At 37.8% G+C, this 18,649-nt stretch overlaps 1 protein-coding gene across 5 annotated transcripts in view; it reads left to right on the top strand.

The window, feature by feature from the left end:
- Nucleotides 1–18,649, top strand: part of NFATC1 (nuclear factor of activated T cells 1) — a 278,854-nt gene that overhangs the window by 145,443 nt on the left and 114,762 nt on the right. For 3 of the 5 annotated variants that reach the window (XM_073631209.1, XM_073631213.1, XM_073631210.1), the window contains exons 7-8: nt 4,288–4,343; nt 8,239–8,371. The exons of the other annotated variants lie outside the window; for them this stretch is intronic. In XM_073631209.1, the coding sequence (XP_073487310.1) occupies nt 4,288–4,343; nt 8,239–8,371 (189 nt within the window). The remainder of the gene's footprint in view (nt 1–4,287; nt 4,344–8,238; nt 8,372–18,649) is intronic. 5 annotated transcript variants of the gene reach the window in all.

Raw genomic sequence — 18,649 nt, 5'->3', positions numbered from 1 at the left:
CACCTCATCAGCGTACATCAATGAAGGAGAAAAATTACCTGTTTTACATTTTTTATAACAAAATATAAAAAAAATTAAAAAAAAAAAAATCAGTTTTTTACATTTTTTTAACAAAAAGTAAAAACTGCAGAGGTGATCAAATACCACCAAAAGAAAGTTCTATTTGTGGTGAAAAAATGATAAAAATTTCATATTGGTACAGTGTTGTATGACCGCGCAATTGTCATTCAAAGTGCGTCAGCGCTGAAAGCTGAAAATTGGTCTGGATAGGAGGGGGGTTTAAGTGCCCGGTAAGCAAGTTATTAAACAGTTTTATGTTCGGGTCCCAACATCACCCACAGTTTGTACACCCTTTATTTGTTCTATGCTGAACTGTAAAATACTGATTTGTTCTTTCAAAAAATCTTGCAAAATTATAAATTTTCTAATAATTTTCATTTGGAATCTGAATACTCGCCAGTTTATTTAAAATTGTTAGACTATTTTTCTGTTGGAGAAAATTCATACCAACTTGAAGTCACAGCTTCTGTACTGAATCCAGACTTCAGTAACTGAGAAAAGCTCCTCCCTCATAGAACAGATGTGGCAAGCATACAATGGAAACTTCTGTGGCTTGTGTATCTTCAGGCATGTGTTAGTAAGAGAGGTTATCCCATTGAGATTGTGGGCTGCAAAGTATACACAGGCAATGAAATAAAATGCTTTCACTGTTCAGTAGGGTCATTTTCGTAAATGGGCCCCCACAAACTACTCTAGTCCCCTTTTTTCATCATTTGTGTGCGATTCAGCAAAACATGTTTACTGTAAGGGGCTGACGTAGTGGTCTAAGGTTTCCCTCCTGGACTTGCTCCCAGCTCATAGGCGTTGAGATTTCCCTGTTGGTTCCCTAGACGTAATATGAGGAATTGTCTACTTTTTTTCCTCTCTTCTACATCTGTATCATTGCAGCTCCTGCTCCCTGTGTTTTTCTTAAATTAAATGTCACTACTTCTTAATGAGTAGACTACTCGTTTTATAACTGCAAGGGTCTGGATATTCTCAGAAGAATATCTTTTAGAAATTAAAACTATTTTTTGTTGGCTTCCAGAAGACTGACACAAGACTAAACAGATTTTACATTTTCTTTTTGCAGTATGCTGTGGATTATAGGATAGAAATATAGATTTTATTTTCTAAATAATAGAGCTATTCTCATGATTATGTGAGCTTTGACAGTCATTGGTGTTGAGGATTAGAGCCAAGAAAAATGATTTGTGACAGGTAAAGACATTTTAAATCTAATTTATATGGTTTAAGATAGGAAAATGTAAAGCCAAACGTACATATTTGAATAATTGCAGAAGAATTATTAATTATTTAAAGTACAACTTGGTGATTAGGGATAAACAACAAAATATGAAATATTCAAATAACAAGTAACAATGGTAAGTCCTAGAAGGACATTTTTTTGCTTAGAAGATGTAGGTTAACTCCACCTGAAACTGATATAAGTTTTGGTGCGTTAATTCATTCAGCTGTGAAATTTTCCACCACCCTCCATAGGGCCTTAGCTGAGGTGAAATCAGCTGGATTACCCAATTACTTGTTTGTAATGTGACCTTGGCTTTACCACAGACCCACCGGTTTGAGTACTCTCTGAGTGACTAGCCCCAAACAAGCACAGTAATCAGAAAAGTCATAACTCCTAATATCTTTACTGATTTGGGGTGATACTCCAAAATAGTAAAGTCAGTGGATCAGGATGGACAGCAAGGCAGTTGACATTTTCAGAAGGAGAAGCCAGCAAATGACTACCTACCTCCCTGTTTCTCTAATGAAATTTTAGGTTTTCTCTAATAGGTGGGTTACACAGCAGCTGTACATAATGGGGCAACTCTATTCAGTTTCCAATTTAGCAGTAAGCCGAACGGATCCTAGTTTCGAGAGAAGAAAGCCTATTTTGCCAATGATTAAAAAAATATGCACACGCAGACATCTGGTATATAAATTTGAGCAGTGATCCCCAGAAGCCCTTAAAGTTTTCTTCTGTTTAGCTCTGGCAGACCTAATATAAACTACTGCTAGGAAGATTTGAATGCTGGCATCAAATACACTTTTCCCCCAACCACTGCAAAATCTATTGATTTTTTTTTTTTTATAGCATAGAGATTTCAGCAACGTAGGAGTGTAACAGAAGAAAAATGAAAAGCCCGCACTTCATCACTGTAAGGCCAGTCGCTCTAAGCTGAGAACTGCAAATCGATTTGCCTGAGAATGCAAACGACCCTGATGTTTTTAAGCTAACACAAATACCTGAGTTCTGTTTGAAACAGATTTCTTGCACAAAGAGACTTCTGTACACAAAATATGATTATTTCAGACATTTGTAATAAATCAGGTTGCGCTGTATTTGAAACGTCTATATGCATGGGGCGTGAGACTGGCTGCAGAACAAAAAGGGCTTTCACTAAGAGCTCTAAGATAGGCATTTTTTTAAACATGCAAAAGGCTGTGTGGTCAAGTTCAAAATAACTAATATTTGCATTGCCTAGCCTGTGTGCTGACATACATATTCAGGAGGGGGTTGCTTTGCAGTGATCTGACATCTGATCTCTTGTATGTCGAATTACCACTGTCTTAAAGTGAGTGTGAGCCACATTAAACAAGACTTCTAAAACACGGCTTCTGCATTAAACCATGATCAAACAGTATACAAAACATTTTAATGTTATATAACATTAACATTATTTTTTTTAGAGGGTCAGTCCACCCCAAATAATACTTCTGTTTTAGGTCAGTGCTGCAGAGTCAAAGCATAAGTGCACAAATGTCACTTTTTTTGGCCCCTTATCCTCCCCCAGCAGTTTGTAATGTACTGTAGTATATGTAGCCTGTAATGATTGGGAGATCTTCACTGTGTAGCCTATTTAAAGTGATGTCAAAGCTTCAGCTTTAAAAAAAAAAAAAAAAAACAAACATGTCATACGTACCTGCTCCGTGTAATGGTTTTGCACAGAGCAGTCCCAATCCTCTTGTTCTTGAGTCCCCCGAAGGTGCCCCTGGCTCCTCCCGCTTGACAAGTGCCCCCAATAGCAAGCTGCTTGCCATGGGGACACTGGTGCGTGCTTGCTTCCGAGCCCTGCTTTATGCATCCATAAGACAGATAGCCCTGTGGCTTGGCCTCGCCTCCCTGCTCTCTTCTCATTGGGTTACTGGCTGTGATTGACAGCAGTGGGAGAAAATGGAGCCAATAAGGAGAGGGAGTCCCAGGACAGCTGAGGTTCTTGTGCACATTGCTGGATCTAGAGGGGGCTCAGGTGAGTATTAGAGGGGACTGTAGGGGAAGAAGCACACCAAAGGTTTTTTTTTACCTTCATGCATAGAATGCATGAAGGTAGAAAACCTTCAGCCTTTACAACTACTTTCATGCCACACAACTTTGCCTAAAAATCTTTTCAGTCCTCCACTCTGTCCCTTGAACTTGTGGAGCCCAAACTCTTTTCACTTCAAAGACCAGTCAACAGGTTGATGGGATGTGAATAGGCTTTCGATTAAAATTTTTGACTTGTACAAAAATGAGGATCTTTATGGAATTATTACACACATGTATAAGCTGGCTATGCATGTTGGCACCACCTGGCTTAACAAACAGTGATTTGAAAAATGTTTCATCGAACAGTGACTGCATCCTATCAGACAAACTCATTGCTCAGGTATTCTGACAGCCACGGGTGGTGCTGTTGTTTGCATACTGTAGCTGGAAGGGGTAATTAATTCATCCATGCTCTATAGCATGAATGGAAGACTCTATTAGTGTGTATGGCTAGCACTAGTGAGAGAGACTGAATAGGGTAAGTTCACGGGGACAACATCCATTGGACAAGTTAGAAAGCCTATATCAATTACAGCTGTTCTTTCACCTGCCTGCACCATTTGCAGCAGAGGTGATTATGCAAGTTTATAGAGGTCTTTATAGTTCTCTGAAGATTTAGTGTCCTGAGGACAGTAAAATTTTGCCTGTATGTCTGATTATCCTCTGAAGTGTATGGGAAGCCTGAAGCTGCTTATAATGGTTGATGGATTACCATATAATTGGCAATAGAATCTATGTGCCAGATATGATGGCCTGCTTGAAAATAATCTGCTTTTTAATCAGCAACTCATTTTTGGGCACAGCCCTTTTAATTAACTGATCAAACTTATCTTTTTTGAAGATAAGGATAAATTAACTTTTGGTGTCTCATGAGTAAGGATAGGCATTTTACATACTTACTATACAAATTCCCCTTTGTGTTTATTTTGTTGTAGATGGACATCATGTATGGGAAATGGAAGCAAAGACAGATAAAGAAATGTACAAGCCAGTAAGTATGGTTACAGCAGAAATAAAACTTACATTTGGCTTTTTTTTAGTTTCTGTTGAGTTCTTCTGTTCTATGTGCACTCACTGAATAACAACTTGCGTGGTTCCCGGTTTTTGGTTATCAGTTTCCTGCACTGTATGAAAAATAATTTGGCATGTATCTGAAGGGTCTCTGTCTCAAAGCAAAATAGCTATGTGATGAGTCTCTCATTGAATCAGTGTTTTCCTAGACTCAAATGTTACATACTAATTCCAGGAGAAAGACTCATTGAAAAAATTCTTAAAGTATTACTAAAGACACAACTTTTAAAGTTTTGGACAAAGTGGAGATGGATTAGAACACCTATTAGGTTTTTATTGCTATCTGTGCCCCTGTTTGGGAGATTTACCCTCTCTATTTGCCATGCTTACCATTATCATTGAAGGTGAAAAAGAAAATCCCAAAGTTTAGGTTGTCTTGAGAAAGGTAATAGATAAGAAATCTTCTAATGGGGACACTAATTCTGCTGACTTCAGGGGCCCCAATAGATTCACCTAATTTGCAGGAATTTCCTCTCACCTCCTGTTTTGGCTACGGGACAGGAAGTGAAGGTAAATTTTCCCAATTGGACACAGATGGCAGAAAGAAAACTGACAGGGGTTATAACCCTTCCTTACGCTATCCAAAATGAAAAAAAATTGCCTAGAGTTCTACTTGAACCGCTTCAATGCCAGACACTTTTACCCTCTTCCTGCCTAGGCCAACTTTCAGCTTTCAGCTCTGTCACACTTTAAATGACAATTGCGCGGTCATGCAACACTGTACCCATATGACATTTTTATCATTTTTTCACACAAATAGAGCTTTTTTTGGTGGTATTTAATCACCACTGATTTATTATTTTTTGCTAAATAAACGAAAAATTTTGAAAAAACAAAACGCGCTTTCTTAGTTTCTGTTGTCACATTTTACAAATAAATAATAGTTCCTAAAAGTTTAGGCCAAATGTATACTGCTACATTTCTTTGGTGAAAATAACCCAAAATCAGTGTTTATTATTTAGTCTGTAGGAGTTATAGAGTCCACAAACCATTAGAGATATATAGGTATATGTGTGTTTATATATATATATATCTATATATCTATAGATATATAGATATATAGATATATCTATATCTATATATCTATATATCTATAGATATATAGATATAAATATATCTATATATATATATATATATAGATAGATATATGTACTGTATATCCGAAAATCGATCAATCCTGATGTACTGACAGTCAATCTCATTTATTGAGGCCCAAAGATGCCAGGTCAGTTTAAATATCCCCCAACTCACCCCTTTTTGGAAAGTGGACAGGCCAAGGTATTTAGTTAGAGGCATGGCAAGTTTTTTTAATTTTTTGTCACAATTTTTTTGAAAATTAAGAAATTAAAAAAAAAGTTTTTCTTTCACAATTTTTAAACATTTTTGATATACTTTCACCAGTGCGGTACAACGTCATCATACACCTGGTGATCAGGGACACTGACTGGTGACAGTATGTAAAAAAAAAAAAAAAAAAATTTAAAGTTTTTGTTTTTTCAATTTTTTTCAATTTTTAAAATTAGATTTTTGTTTTTGTTTTTTGTTTTTTTTAATACAAACAGAGACCAGATAAATAAAAATGTTACCATAGCAACACTATACTACTCTGGGGAGGTGATCATGATTTTTTTTTTACACACTGATTGCTTATAACTGTGAATTTTACAGTTATACGCAACCAATTTTTCTTTATGAAAACTATTCATTCAGTGTTTACTTTTGTGATTATGCTGTGATTGCCCACAGCTACTCACATAGTACAGATAGGCTATGATTGGCTCTGTCTGTACCATGTGATTACTGTGATCAATCACAGAGCTCATCACAATAGTACACAATGAATTGCATGAATCAAAGCCTTTCATTGTGTACAACTGTCATGTGATCTGCTGTGATTGGCCACAACGATCACATGATATTGGCAGTGGGCCGGTACAGGGATCTGTCATTGCCCGTGTCTGGTGGACACAGCGGAAGACATATCGCGCTGGAGCGCAGCCTGATCCTGGGAGGACGTCATATGAGGTCCGCCCAGGATAATAGGGTCCCGTCCGGCCCGTCATATTACAACAGGCTGGCGGGAAGGGGTTAATAGTACAACACAGGACACAGGAATCTTGGTATTAACCATGGGTTAAATACACCTAGCCCCAGGTGATTGGGTTATAGGCATCATCAGTTATAAGCTGCTACCTTCAGGTGATTAGATACTGGCAGGCAATTGGACACTGCAGAGACATCCCCTCTATAATAACAGCCCCCCCCTTACTCCCAGGTAGTTCTGTTTGCTAGCTGTTGCAATGGTCCTTTGGTGATGGACAGCCTTTATCTCCTGAGATTTTTTTCTGCAAGATTCTTCTTTGAAGCTGTAGTTGCTGCATAGGCTCTGTGGCTACCCTGTGTAGCATTTCAGATTAGTGGACTCATCAGTTGAGCTACGGGGAACTGCAGCATGCTGCTCTGATCCCCTGTGTGAGCTAGTGGAGTGGGCTATGACACTATTACTGTAACTTATGTATCAGAGCCATGGAGCAGGAGAGCTGAAAAATTCAAATTTTGCACCATTTTTCAGCTCATGGGTAAGTCCTGTACTTTATGATTAGGAAAATATTTTTTGCTAACCTATAAAATCCTCTGCTTGGAGTACAGTATAAGACACAGGTCCCTCCCCTTTGATCTTTACAATCTCTCTATTACTTGCTATAAAACTGAGGCTAGCTGGGAGAGAGAGGGGTTGTAGAGGGAATATCCCTGCAGCTTTTTTTTGCCAGTGTCCAGTCACCTGGTTGCTGCATATAATCCATGGTAAAAACTAATAATCCTGTGTCATGTACTGTACTCCTAGAAAAGGATTTTTACAGGAAAATCTAAATCCTATTTTTCAAAACCCTAAAACTAGAATCATGGAATGGATGCCTCTCACACAGCTTACTCACTTAATCACAGAGGTGTTTTGCTTTTTGACATTTTTTTAAAATAAGAAATGGTTTGATATGTATATAAATTAAGCAATACTGTATTTGGTTCTGGAAGTCAAAAAATAGTTTTCTGCAAAGAATTTTGACTGATAGTATGGGGATTAGAGCACTAAAGGTTTTGTAACAGTTTGCTCCAGTTTAGTAAAATTCATGGCGGGATCACTATTGTTTATTTCATCTCAAAAAAGGACTGTTTCTCTTTAAACAATCTAGCAGCCGCACCACTGAGTGTTAAAGGATAAGTTTACCTTTTAAAAATAATAATAAATGCACATATTTTTGCAGAAAAAAAATGTGCATTTATTATTTTTCCTGCAGAAGCCTGTAAAGCATTGCATCTGTGATCAGTGAATCAGGGGTGCAATGTCAGGATTCTGCAGACATGCCCTGCAGCTTTCTGCCCGTACCTCAGATATGGACTGACCGTTTACAAGCTGCAGGGCTTGTGAAAGAACTATGAGAGCGCTCGTCAGCACCCTCGCAGTCCATTCAGAACTACAAGCCGTCAGCCGTGGTGAATGACAGTAGTTGTAGAATATCCATTCACAAGAAACTGTGATTGAATTACGTGGCCATGTGGGCGAAGCCCCGTTTTGCTGTTTTTCAATTGTGGCAGTGAGTGCGAGGAGGAGAGACTGCAGGAACTTTAACATGTTACATGTTCCACTTTGAAAACGATTCCAAAAGGTGAACTTAGCCTTTAAGTGAAGCGTAAGCAATAAATACAGCTTATACGGTACTAGCAAGGATACAGACCCTGCTAAAGCTCTGCAATCATAGGTTTAAAATCAGTATCAACAGGACAAAATGTACATTTTTTATTAACTTATGTTGCAGAATTCGCTAGTTGTGGAGATCCCACCGTTTCGCAGTCAGAGAATATCCAGCCCAGTTCAAGTCAATTTTTACGTCTGTAACGGGAAGAGGAAAAGAAGCCAGTACCAGCAATTCACCTATCTACCAGCCAATGGTAACATAATGACTCATAAAAATGTTTCTTATGTTTCTCAAGCTGGGTGTTTGCAGTTTTGTTAAAGCACAGAAAAGTACAGTGTAATGTTGTGTGAAAAAACAGAAGACTCCACAATTTCTCCAACACTCCTGGGGGGTGTAAGAGGGAGAGATGCAGTCTCACCAGAAAAGAACTGCTTGTTTTGTTCTGCCTAATCTGAAAAGCATACTACCTGACCTTCCCTTTCACAAACATCCTATTTGATTCCAAAAGCACACAGGAGATTAGACAGCTCAGCTTTTTGACTGGCCTCGTTCCTTGAGCTCACATCTGAGACCTGCAGCAAGCCAACCTGCAGCACACCAGGTGATAGCATTCATTTTAGATTGTACACACATATGTCTGCTCTTTTTAAGGAGTCTTTACTTTGCATTTAATTACATGTATCAAAATATATGCCCTGAAAAATTGCATATTTCTTTTCATTAAGGGCAGGCCAGGAGAGATGGGTGGGGATAGGAATAAAGGACTCACCCACTGTTTTGGCAGGAAGATAGCTGGACCTAGAACCATAAAACAGCTGCTGTTATGGGTGTGGCTATGGATGTAACACAAAGCCTTTTTTGACAGGCCATTCCAGGGCAGAGGTGTAGAAATATTAAACTAAACGCTAGTTATTTGTTCACACCATAAATTTACCAGTGCATCCTGTACGGAGGCAAACCATATAATCAACTGCCTTATTAAATAGGTACATAATACAGTTTATTGATAAGTGCAGTGTGTAAAGATTTTCTTGAAATACCATATTTGCTGCATGGGTGGATTGTTTAGGCAATGTAACCTAATATATCATATAGCTATGAATCACTTATATACAAACCTTTTATATTTGATAACATTTTATTGTGAAATATTCCTGTGAGTTTTTATTGAGATTATGTAATCTGTGTAAGATTAAAATAATCTTTTTTTATTGGTAATTTGAACACATTTTCTTGGCACCTAGTTAAAGTGCATTCTTTGTTACTTTCCTATAGATTAGTTTATAATCCATATTGTATATATGTTGTATTATATGTCTGATAAGATATATCTCTATGAAATGGTTATGGTGATAGATGTGAGGTAGTACATTCAGTTTCATAACTGTTTGCCTCTTTGATTCAGATTTTTTAAATTCACTTCATATAAACAATTCTTCTGAAGCATAGCAACCATTCAGATTCTCACAGTACAATATGGTGGAAAGAATCCAAGAATGTGATTGGTTACTATGAAAAAGAAGAAAAGTTTGTGCTTCAAACACTTTGCTAAATAAAACTCAGGGCCTCATTTTTCTTGAACCCAACTGCCAATCTCTAATTTTTCTGAGGTTCAGAATATGGTTCTCAGTAGAATATATTGTGCATCTATTGCATCTATTGTGCATCTAATGCCATGTACACACGAGCTGACTTTTCAACCGGATTGGTCCTACGGTCTATCTGACGGACTTTCAGCGGACTTCCGACGGACTTTCCGAATAAACGGACTTGCCTACACACGATCCGACGGATTCGTATGTGATGACGTATGACCGGACTAAAATAAGGAAGTTGACAGCCAGTAGCTGCCCTAACGTCGGTTTTCGTCCGTCGGACTAGCATACAGACGAGTGGACTTTTTCGATAGGAACTGGGTCCGGCCGAGTTCCGACATAAAGATTTGAAAAATGTTCCAAATCTAAAGTCCGTCAGATTTTCGACCGAAAAAGTCCGCTGCAGGTCCGATGAAGCCCACACGCAGTCGAATTGTCTGCCGGACTCGGTCCGTTGGACCAATCCGGTCGAAAAGTCAGCTCGTGTGTACGTGGCATTACAGAAATGGGGCCATATAAACAGATTTTGACCAAATTCAGGGTCCTGACAGTGATGCTGCGCTTATCTGACCTACAGATTTGGCAGCTCATTTGCAAGTGATAAATATTGGAGAGCATGCACTTTGTTTGCAATGAGTTTTTTTAAATAGATTTTTCTTAGGCTGCATTAATATGATTCTTTGTTCAGATCGCACGACTAATACCATTTGGTATGTCCAGTTACAGTCTCATTGTTTGTTAATTGTTTGCTTTGCATTCTGGGCATTAAAATGACTGTACTGCTTGGAGGTTGGCAGAGTGATGGTGAATCCCTGCTGCAACCCCTTAACATGTCCGTGGCTGTTACTCCTTATAATGTATATTTCTGTGTCATGCATTTCATTATCAATTTATATTTTATTAAATTAAAATTAAATTTACAAATTATTCACAGTAATAATATTTGTTATTATGTTTGTAAAACCAGTATTGCACTGTATATATGCACTGTACATAAATTTGTTTTTTCTTAATAAATAGGATATTCCATAAAAAAATGTCTTTACGTGACTTGTGTATAATCGAGACATTATCAAATGCAGTCTCAGTAAAAGGCCTTTTAAAACCTACCCAGTGGTTAACAAAATTAACCCTTTATTGTCTTGGTGCTTCATTTATTAAATAGTATATTGTTAACCAGACGCGGATAATGGTTATTGTAAATTATGAAAACTAGACAATCCATATATACAGTGTGCATAATGCAATATACAGTATGTGTATATATATATATATATATAGATCTATATATATATATATATATATATATATATATATAGATCTATATATATATATATATATATATATATAGATATCGATATCTATATATATATATATATATATATATATAGATATATATAGATCTATATATATATCTAAATATAATATATATAGAGATAGATATATATCTATATATAGATATATATCTATATATAGAGATAGATATATATCTATCTCTATATATATAGATATATATCTATATATAATAGATATAGATATATAGTTATTTTTTATGTAGTGCATTTGCAGCCTGCATTTCCTGCTGCACTGCAACAAAGAATTTTAAATTTTTCCCATAATCAGATTGTTAATTTACAGATGATCTACGGCTAGTTTTATTTTCAATTTCTTTAGCTTTAGACTGGTGGTCTAGGGTTGCAGAATATATGTAAGCCTTGGATTAAAGTGACCCTGTGCCCAGACCATGCACACTAAAGTATTTCCATATTCTGAGCAAGCAGTAAAAGCACTTTAAAACATTCTATGTATATTGTTTAATTATGTACCATATGTACACATGGGCATATTTGTTCACTTTATAGTCCTGCTCTGCCTTCTGTTTTGCAGTGCTACACAATGGTTCTGTGTTACTGCTTCTTCTTACAAGTCTATAATTTTTAAGTCAGGAAAAATAATCATCATTTTCATTGTGTTTTTACCACTCGTATTCTACTATGAGCTGTCATTTTATTTCCCATGCCTATATTGGGTGACTCTACAGGACTTCTTTCTGTATCCCTGTCTTGCATGTTGAAAATCAATCAGGCGAGTGTCTCAATACAGCAGGACTAAGACTAATATTATGATCTAACTGATAATCAGAATGGAGGAGACATAATCCCTGCAATTCATAGAGAGTGTTGTAGATGCTTATTAGAAATCTTTCTTTCGTCTGTGCAACAAATGACACAATGTGTGACAGATTCATGCAACTGAAATAGAAATAAGCAGGGCTTTTTTTCTCAGAACATAGGTGCAGGAACTCTCTTTAGCTCTGACCTCTGCATGCAACCCCCCTCCACTGCCCCCATGCCCCCCCCCCCCAAAAAAAAAGTTCCACAATCTTCTGCATGTCTTACTTTTGTTACTGTATTAAACTGAAGCACCCAGCTGGCTCTAGTACCTGCCCACACACAGTAGATGGCTCTGCCTCTCTCACATGTTGGGAGATCATCCAGTGGGGATTTCAGCATTCGCACTGCACCCCAAACATCTGCATCTCCCTTGTGCCCATCCTGCACTCAGTGGGAGCCACTCAGGAGATCAGATCTGTGGGAGCCCTTGGGAGACAAGCCAGACTTCTGTGTTTACAAAAGTGATAGTGGTGAGCAGGGAGCAGAGGGCCTGAGCCAGAGGTGGTGGAACTGAGTTCCACCAAGTTCCAGCTGAAAAAAAGCCCTGGAAATAAGATATGTCTGTGCTCAAATCCAAATAGCTTATACATACTGTGTATATAACCCATCAGGTGCTAAAGAGGTTCTGACTATATACAGTGCATTCATAAAGTATTCAGACCCACTTCACCTTTTCAACTTTGTTATGTTGCAGCTTGATGCAACAGTTGTTTAAATTAATTTTCTTTCTCATTAATCTACACTCAGTATCTCATAATGACAAAGTAAAAACTGGTCGGTGACCAGTCTGTAGCTCTCCTTCAACTGTGTATATTTGCCCCATATTGGCCTTCTATTCATTGAAGTATGCTATAAACAAGTAGGTATTATGCAGAGTAGAGTTGGGACTGGCCAGAGAGGGCCACACCTTGGCATCCTTAAAAAATATTATTCCAAAGCAGTACAACAGTTTAGGACAATCATGCTAATGGCATCTTTGTTTTATTCTTTCTCTTGCTTCAGCATGCAAATACAGTCCTTTTCAGCTAGCTGGTTTAGCACATGATACAAAAGAAAAGAAGACAGAAACTGGACCCTTGAACTTTTACATGAAAGCTGTTGTGTAAAGTTCTGTATGGTGCCAATTTTCAGATGATTCATAAAGCAATCAGTACTAAAACATAAAGTCTTTAGAATTTCAGAATTTTATATCTGGGGAAAAGAAAGGTACAAAATAATAAACTAGGGAATGTACAAATAAAGGATATAAAAAAAGCATGCTGTTTATTGAGGGTCCAATATATCATCAGTAGGAAGAGGGTCTATAAGTATTATACAGTATCTGTAGTGTGATGGGGGGAAGTTCCTGGGCATTTTCAGTACACTGAGAAAAAAAAGGGGGTGAAGGTGAGGGGTATTGTTCATGGACCCGGTCCAGTATTCAAGGGGGCATTATTTGATTTTAGGGATACGGGAGTATCACAAGTCTGAAGAAATAAGCATTAGTGGGTGGAGATTTGTGAGTGTGACATGTCTGGGGGGTTTCCACTTGGGTTATCTTTTTGGGAAAGAGGGTGTATGTATTTTTCTTTAGTCTGAGGTGCTTTTTGGGTCTCATCTGTCCAGGCTAGGGAAGTTATACAGACCATATGAAGATGTCCTGGAGTGGTTGGTGATACCATATTCTTTCAGACTGAGTGCAAGTCATTAAGAGTGAGGACTGCTGCTCAGGGAGCTAAGATTTAAGAAAACTGAAAATCCAGAAAGTGCTGAACTTTCAGTGCGTCACACTGTAAAGGAGAACAGAGAAAGAACACCAAGGGCATGGAAAGGAACAGGAAAAAAAACTGAAGGTTCATAGACAAAGCAAGACGAAAATAAACACCGAAGTATGTACAGTGAAGTGTGTGCAAGTGACTTGAAAAAGAGACAGGAGAGATTTTTAAAAGGAAGAGAGCATTGCTGTATGTAAAATGGAGGCACCATACATTCCCTCTCTGAGTAGAACAGAGTTTGTGGGTCGCTTTGCAATTAGATAATATATCAAGCTGTTTGGTCAAGGATATACTGTATATATGTACATAGCATGTGGGGGATTGACGGAGAAGAACATGTATGTAGGTTACATGTGGAACAACAAACCAAATAATAAAAAATTAAGAAATGAGAGAAATATTTCTGTGTATAACTGCCTACCATAGATGTTTGGTTAGTTGTCTAAGTATGTTTCAGAATAACAGACAGGGGCTTATTTCCCTTCATTATGTACCATCATGTCTATAGGATCTGAGGAAACAAGTGCATTTTTAATATTTTTGTTGCCAGAATTTCTTTAAAGTGTCTCCATAACTTGTTTCCATTTATTGTAAAATTGACATATAAATTGTTATCTACTGTGAGGCATTGGCTGGCAGGCTTGCAGATGGTGTATAGGTGTCACCTAGATTTCTCACCTACACACAATGTGGGGCTTCAGAGTTTGTGACTGATATGGTAAAAAAAAAAAAAACTTTTCGATTTTTTCAGATCTTAATAAGTTCTGTCAGGGTCCTGGAGCCCAGAGACTTTGTAGAGCATTGGGTGGGACGAACCTTACATTCCTAGGTGCGTATTTTACTTGTTAGGCAAACCTCGAAAATTAGTCTCAACTGTCCACAGACCTTTTTTGTATGTGAGCTAACTAATGCTTATCTCTCTCGCACTCTCTCTACTGTGAGAGCCTGAAAAATATGACCGTATAATAAAAAGGTACAAGAACTGTCTGTTTGGGGAAACCATTAGGGAGCACCCCATTAGTGAGGAACTGACTTTAGTTTAGTTGCTCAGCTGAGCAGATGTTTTCTTGTTTTATGCTATTGACTTGCTTTACAAAGCCATACTGCACTGAAACTGTGTTTGCTTGCTGTCTTGCTGAATAAAAGTGTAGGACTAACCGTTTGTGGGTGTTTTGGTAGTTTTTAGTTTTCATTCTGAGTTTTAGAAACATTATATACTGAAGATCCACTGTCTATTGCATGGCTATAAGAGTGAAGTAATTAAAAAAAAATTGGCAGCACACCAACTTTTATATATAATGCATTATAATCGACCCACACTCCTTTTTCTCCTACTTTCCTTCTTCACGTATAGGGAGTGAGAAAAACTATGGTCTGAAAGTTGGGCCAGTCTTGCTTTGTCAAAGGTCTTGTTCTGCCTTTTCTGCATGATCTCCTAGCTCCAAAAGCACCCAGGAGTGCACCTAAACTATAGTAAAATACATTCTGGCTACCTATTCATAGGGAGCTCTATGAAATGTTCTGCCGATATAAGGAAGACAAAGCAGACTATATCTAACTAAAGTCAGCTCAGTAATGCCGTCTACACACGACCGGACTTTTCGTCGGACTGAACTCCGAAGTAGCCAATAGCTGCCCTTGCGTCCTTTTTTTTGTCCGTCGGACTAGCTTACAGACAAACGTATTTTTCGATTGGACTCGAGTCCGTCAGAAAGATTTGAAACTTGTTCTATTTTTAAAGTCCGACAGATTTTTCGACAGAAAAGGTCAGATGAAGTCCACACACGATCGAATTGTCCGACGGGTTCGAACCCGTCGGACCAGTTCGGTCGAAAAGTCCGGTCGTGTGTACACGGCATTAGAAGTGAATTCTGTTTGGTTGCAGCTGGATAACTGTACAAAGCATCTGTTTTTTTGGTTTTAAGGAATAACCATTAAAGTATATTTTGTCCATAATTGTCTATATTGTGTGTATTGCATTTATCACCAGTTCGATTTTTTTAAAGGTGAAATAGGTCTATGGCGGCATAATTGGAGGTGGGAGAGTGATATAATAAAGTGATGAAAATACTTTATGTAGGTTGATGCAGGGATAAAAAAAATATACTATAGTGTTATCTTAACAAATATGTATATCATAGTTTTAGCACAATAAAAAAGCTAAAATATGTCCATTGATGGCAAGATAATCATTAGTGTACTACACCAACCTCCTGAACAGTCTGCCGCTCCATATTTTCAGTCTTGGAAGAATATGAGCATGTTATATATCCAACTGCAGTAAGATATTTGTCCAAGATGTCTTCATGGCTTTATTTTCAAAATTTTATTTTGAAATGATTTCTCAAGAAACTGGCTTAAAGTCAGGAGTTGTTCTCTTACGGATTGTTGTAGAAGACAGTGAACAGCTCTTGTTTACTGAGATGGGGTGCAACATTCCATTTCTTTTTGGCAAATAAATAAAAGCAAACATATGAATGGCGACATATCTGGAGATCACATTTATTCCCGTTTATGTTTCATTTTAAGGTAAACTGTGACCACGTGATTTTTTATTACTGTATAATTGAATAGCATAAATACGTTTTTTTCTTTTTTTATGAGAATGCTTTAAAGGGAGGTGCCTAAGGTATCAGATTGTAGTTAAACTGTTGATTTTGGTTTATAATTCAAAATATATTTTTGTATTATATACATATCAACAGTTTTATTGGAAATAGTGTTATAGGTGTGCTAAAGTTCACATGCCTGGCAGAGTACAGCAGTTGCATTTTTCAATAAATTGTTAAAAGCAGAACTTCTTTCCAATCAGCATTGACTGCTTTTAATTCTTATGCTGATAGAGTTAGTAAATAGATAGGAAACTATATCATATTTACTTGTTTTATATATATTTTTTTAAATTTCTTCAGTCACTCCCTGGTTTCCGGGTCTAGGCAAATTATGTCATACATCCCAGGGGTCTTCTTAGCTAAGCACACCCTCCTTCCTCCATGCCCACTGTTTAAGTAACATACATAGGATAACTATAAAATAACCAGTGTTTAGAGAGAGAAGATATGGCTTGAGTGGATTACATAAGTGTTAAGGGCGTTTGTAGCATTGTTGACAAAATTGGCCTGTTTTGCTTGGATTTACCAAATTCCATTCTACGTAGCTTGCCTGTTTGAACAATGTGTCAGTTTGCCTATCAAATGGAACTGTTCCACATAGGACAAGTTGTTGAAATTGTTTGTAATAATATTCTGAGCATGTTGCAGGTGTCTTAAAGTGGTTCTAAAGGCTCATGCATGAAGATAGAAAACCATCTCTATGCAGCAGCCCCCCCTAATACTTACCTGAGGCCCATTGTGATCCATGCGATGTGCACAAGGTCCTTGGCTCTCCAGGGACTCTCCCTCCTCATTGGCTCAGACAGCAGAATGGCTCCTGCTGCTGTCAGTTACAGCCAGTGAGTCAATGAGGAGAGAGAGGGGATGGGCCCGAGACATGACTCTGTGTGGGAATGAACACACAGAACAGCGGCTCGGGAATGCGCCTGCTTGAGTACCCCCATTGCAAGCTGCTTGCTCTGGGGGCACTTGGCAGAAGGGAGGAGCCAGGAGCACCAGCAGAAGACCTGATAAGTGGAGGATCAGGGCTGCTCTGTGCAAAACCAGTGCACAGAGAAGGCAAGTATGACATGTATATTATATTTTTTAAAAATGTCTTTAAAATCACTTTAAGAAAATTTGCGATCATTACCTAAACCATGAGAGATCTAATCATTTGGAAATGCCATGTGTAAGATTTTCTTTTTTAATACTTCTCATCATTGTATCTTGGTGTGAACAAACCCTTTTAAAAGCAGTGCATTTGCTTATGTTCATTCAATCTTGCAGTGCTGAAAAAGCAGCAAGTGATTGAAATCAGTTGTATAAAGGAGATCTCAGGACGCATACAATATTTTGTCACCTAGCACTAGGGATGAGCCCGATGTTTGAGTCGAACTTAAGTTCGACTCGAACATCGGGTGTTCGCCAAATAGCGAACAATTTGGGGTGTTCGCGGAAAATTCTAAAGCCACGGAACACCCTTTAAAAGTCTATTGGAGAAATCAAAAGTGCTAATTTTAAAGGTTAATATGCAAGTTATTGTCATAAAAAGTGTTTGGGGACCTGGGACCTGCCCCAGGGGACAGGTATGAATGTAAAAAATATGGCCGTTTTTTCGGGAGCAGTGATTTTAATAATGTTTAAAGTGAAACAATAAAAGTGAAGTATTCCTTTAAATTTCGTACCTGGGGGTGTCTATAGTATGCCTGTAAGTGGCGCATTTTCCCTGTGTTTAGAAAAGTCCCTGCACAAAATAACAAAAAACGGCATTGGATCCCCCCAGTCCATTACCAGGCCCTTTGGGTCTGGTATGAATATTAAGGGGAACCCCGAACCAAAATTAAAAAAAATAATTGCATGGGGGTCCCCCCAAATTCCATACCAGGCCCTTCAGGTTTGGTATGGATATTAAGGGGAACCCTGCACCAATTTAAAAAAAAATGGCGTAGGGGTCCCCCTGAAAAAATCCATACCAGACCCGCCAAATATTTCACTTTTATTGATTCACTTTAAGCATTATTAAAATCACTGCTCCCCAAACACTTTTTATGAAAATAACTTGCATATTAACCCTTAAAATTAGCACTTTTGATTTTTCACGTTCGTGTCTCATAGACTTTAACGGTGTTCGTGTGTTCGAACAAATTTTTTGCCTGCTCGCATGTTCTGCTGCGAACCAAACAGGGAGGGTGTTCAGCTCATCCCTACCTAGCACCTCCACTCTACAATCTCTCTTGGATCCCGGTGAAATGTAAAGTGTATTAAAGCTATTCTCATTTGTTGGGGAAGGCTTCTTCAAATATGTATCCAATTACTAAATATATATATTTAAAATCAGACCTATCAAACAGGTTTATTTTTTCTTTCATCTCTAAAATTATTACATCTTTATTTTGAGCACAGAAGCCAGTCAA

This window comes from Aquarana catesbeiana, linkage group LG05 (assembly GCF_042186555.1).
Source record: "Aquarana catesbeiana isolate 2022-GZ linkage group LG05, ASM4218655v1, whole genome shotgun sequence".
Taxonomy (NCBI): Eukaryota; Metazoa; Chordata; class Amphibia; order Anura; family Ranidae; genus Aquarana; species Aquarana catesbeiana.
The sequence above is the reverse complement of the archived record's forward strand: the minus strand, read 5'-3'. Positions and strand labels throughout refer to the sequence as shown.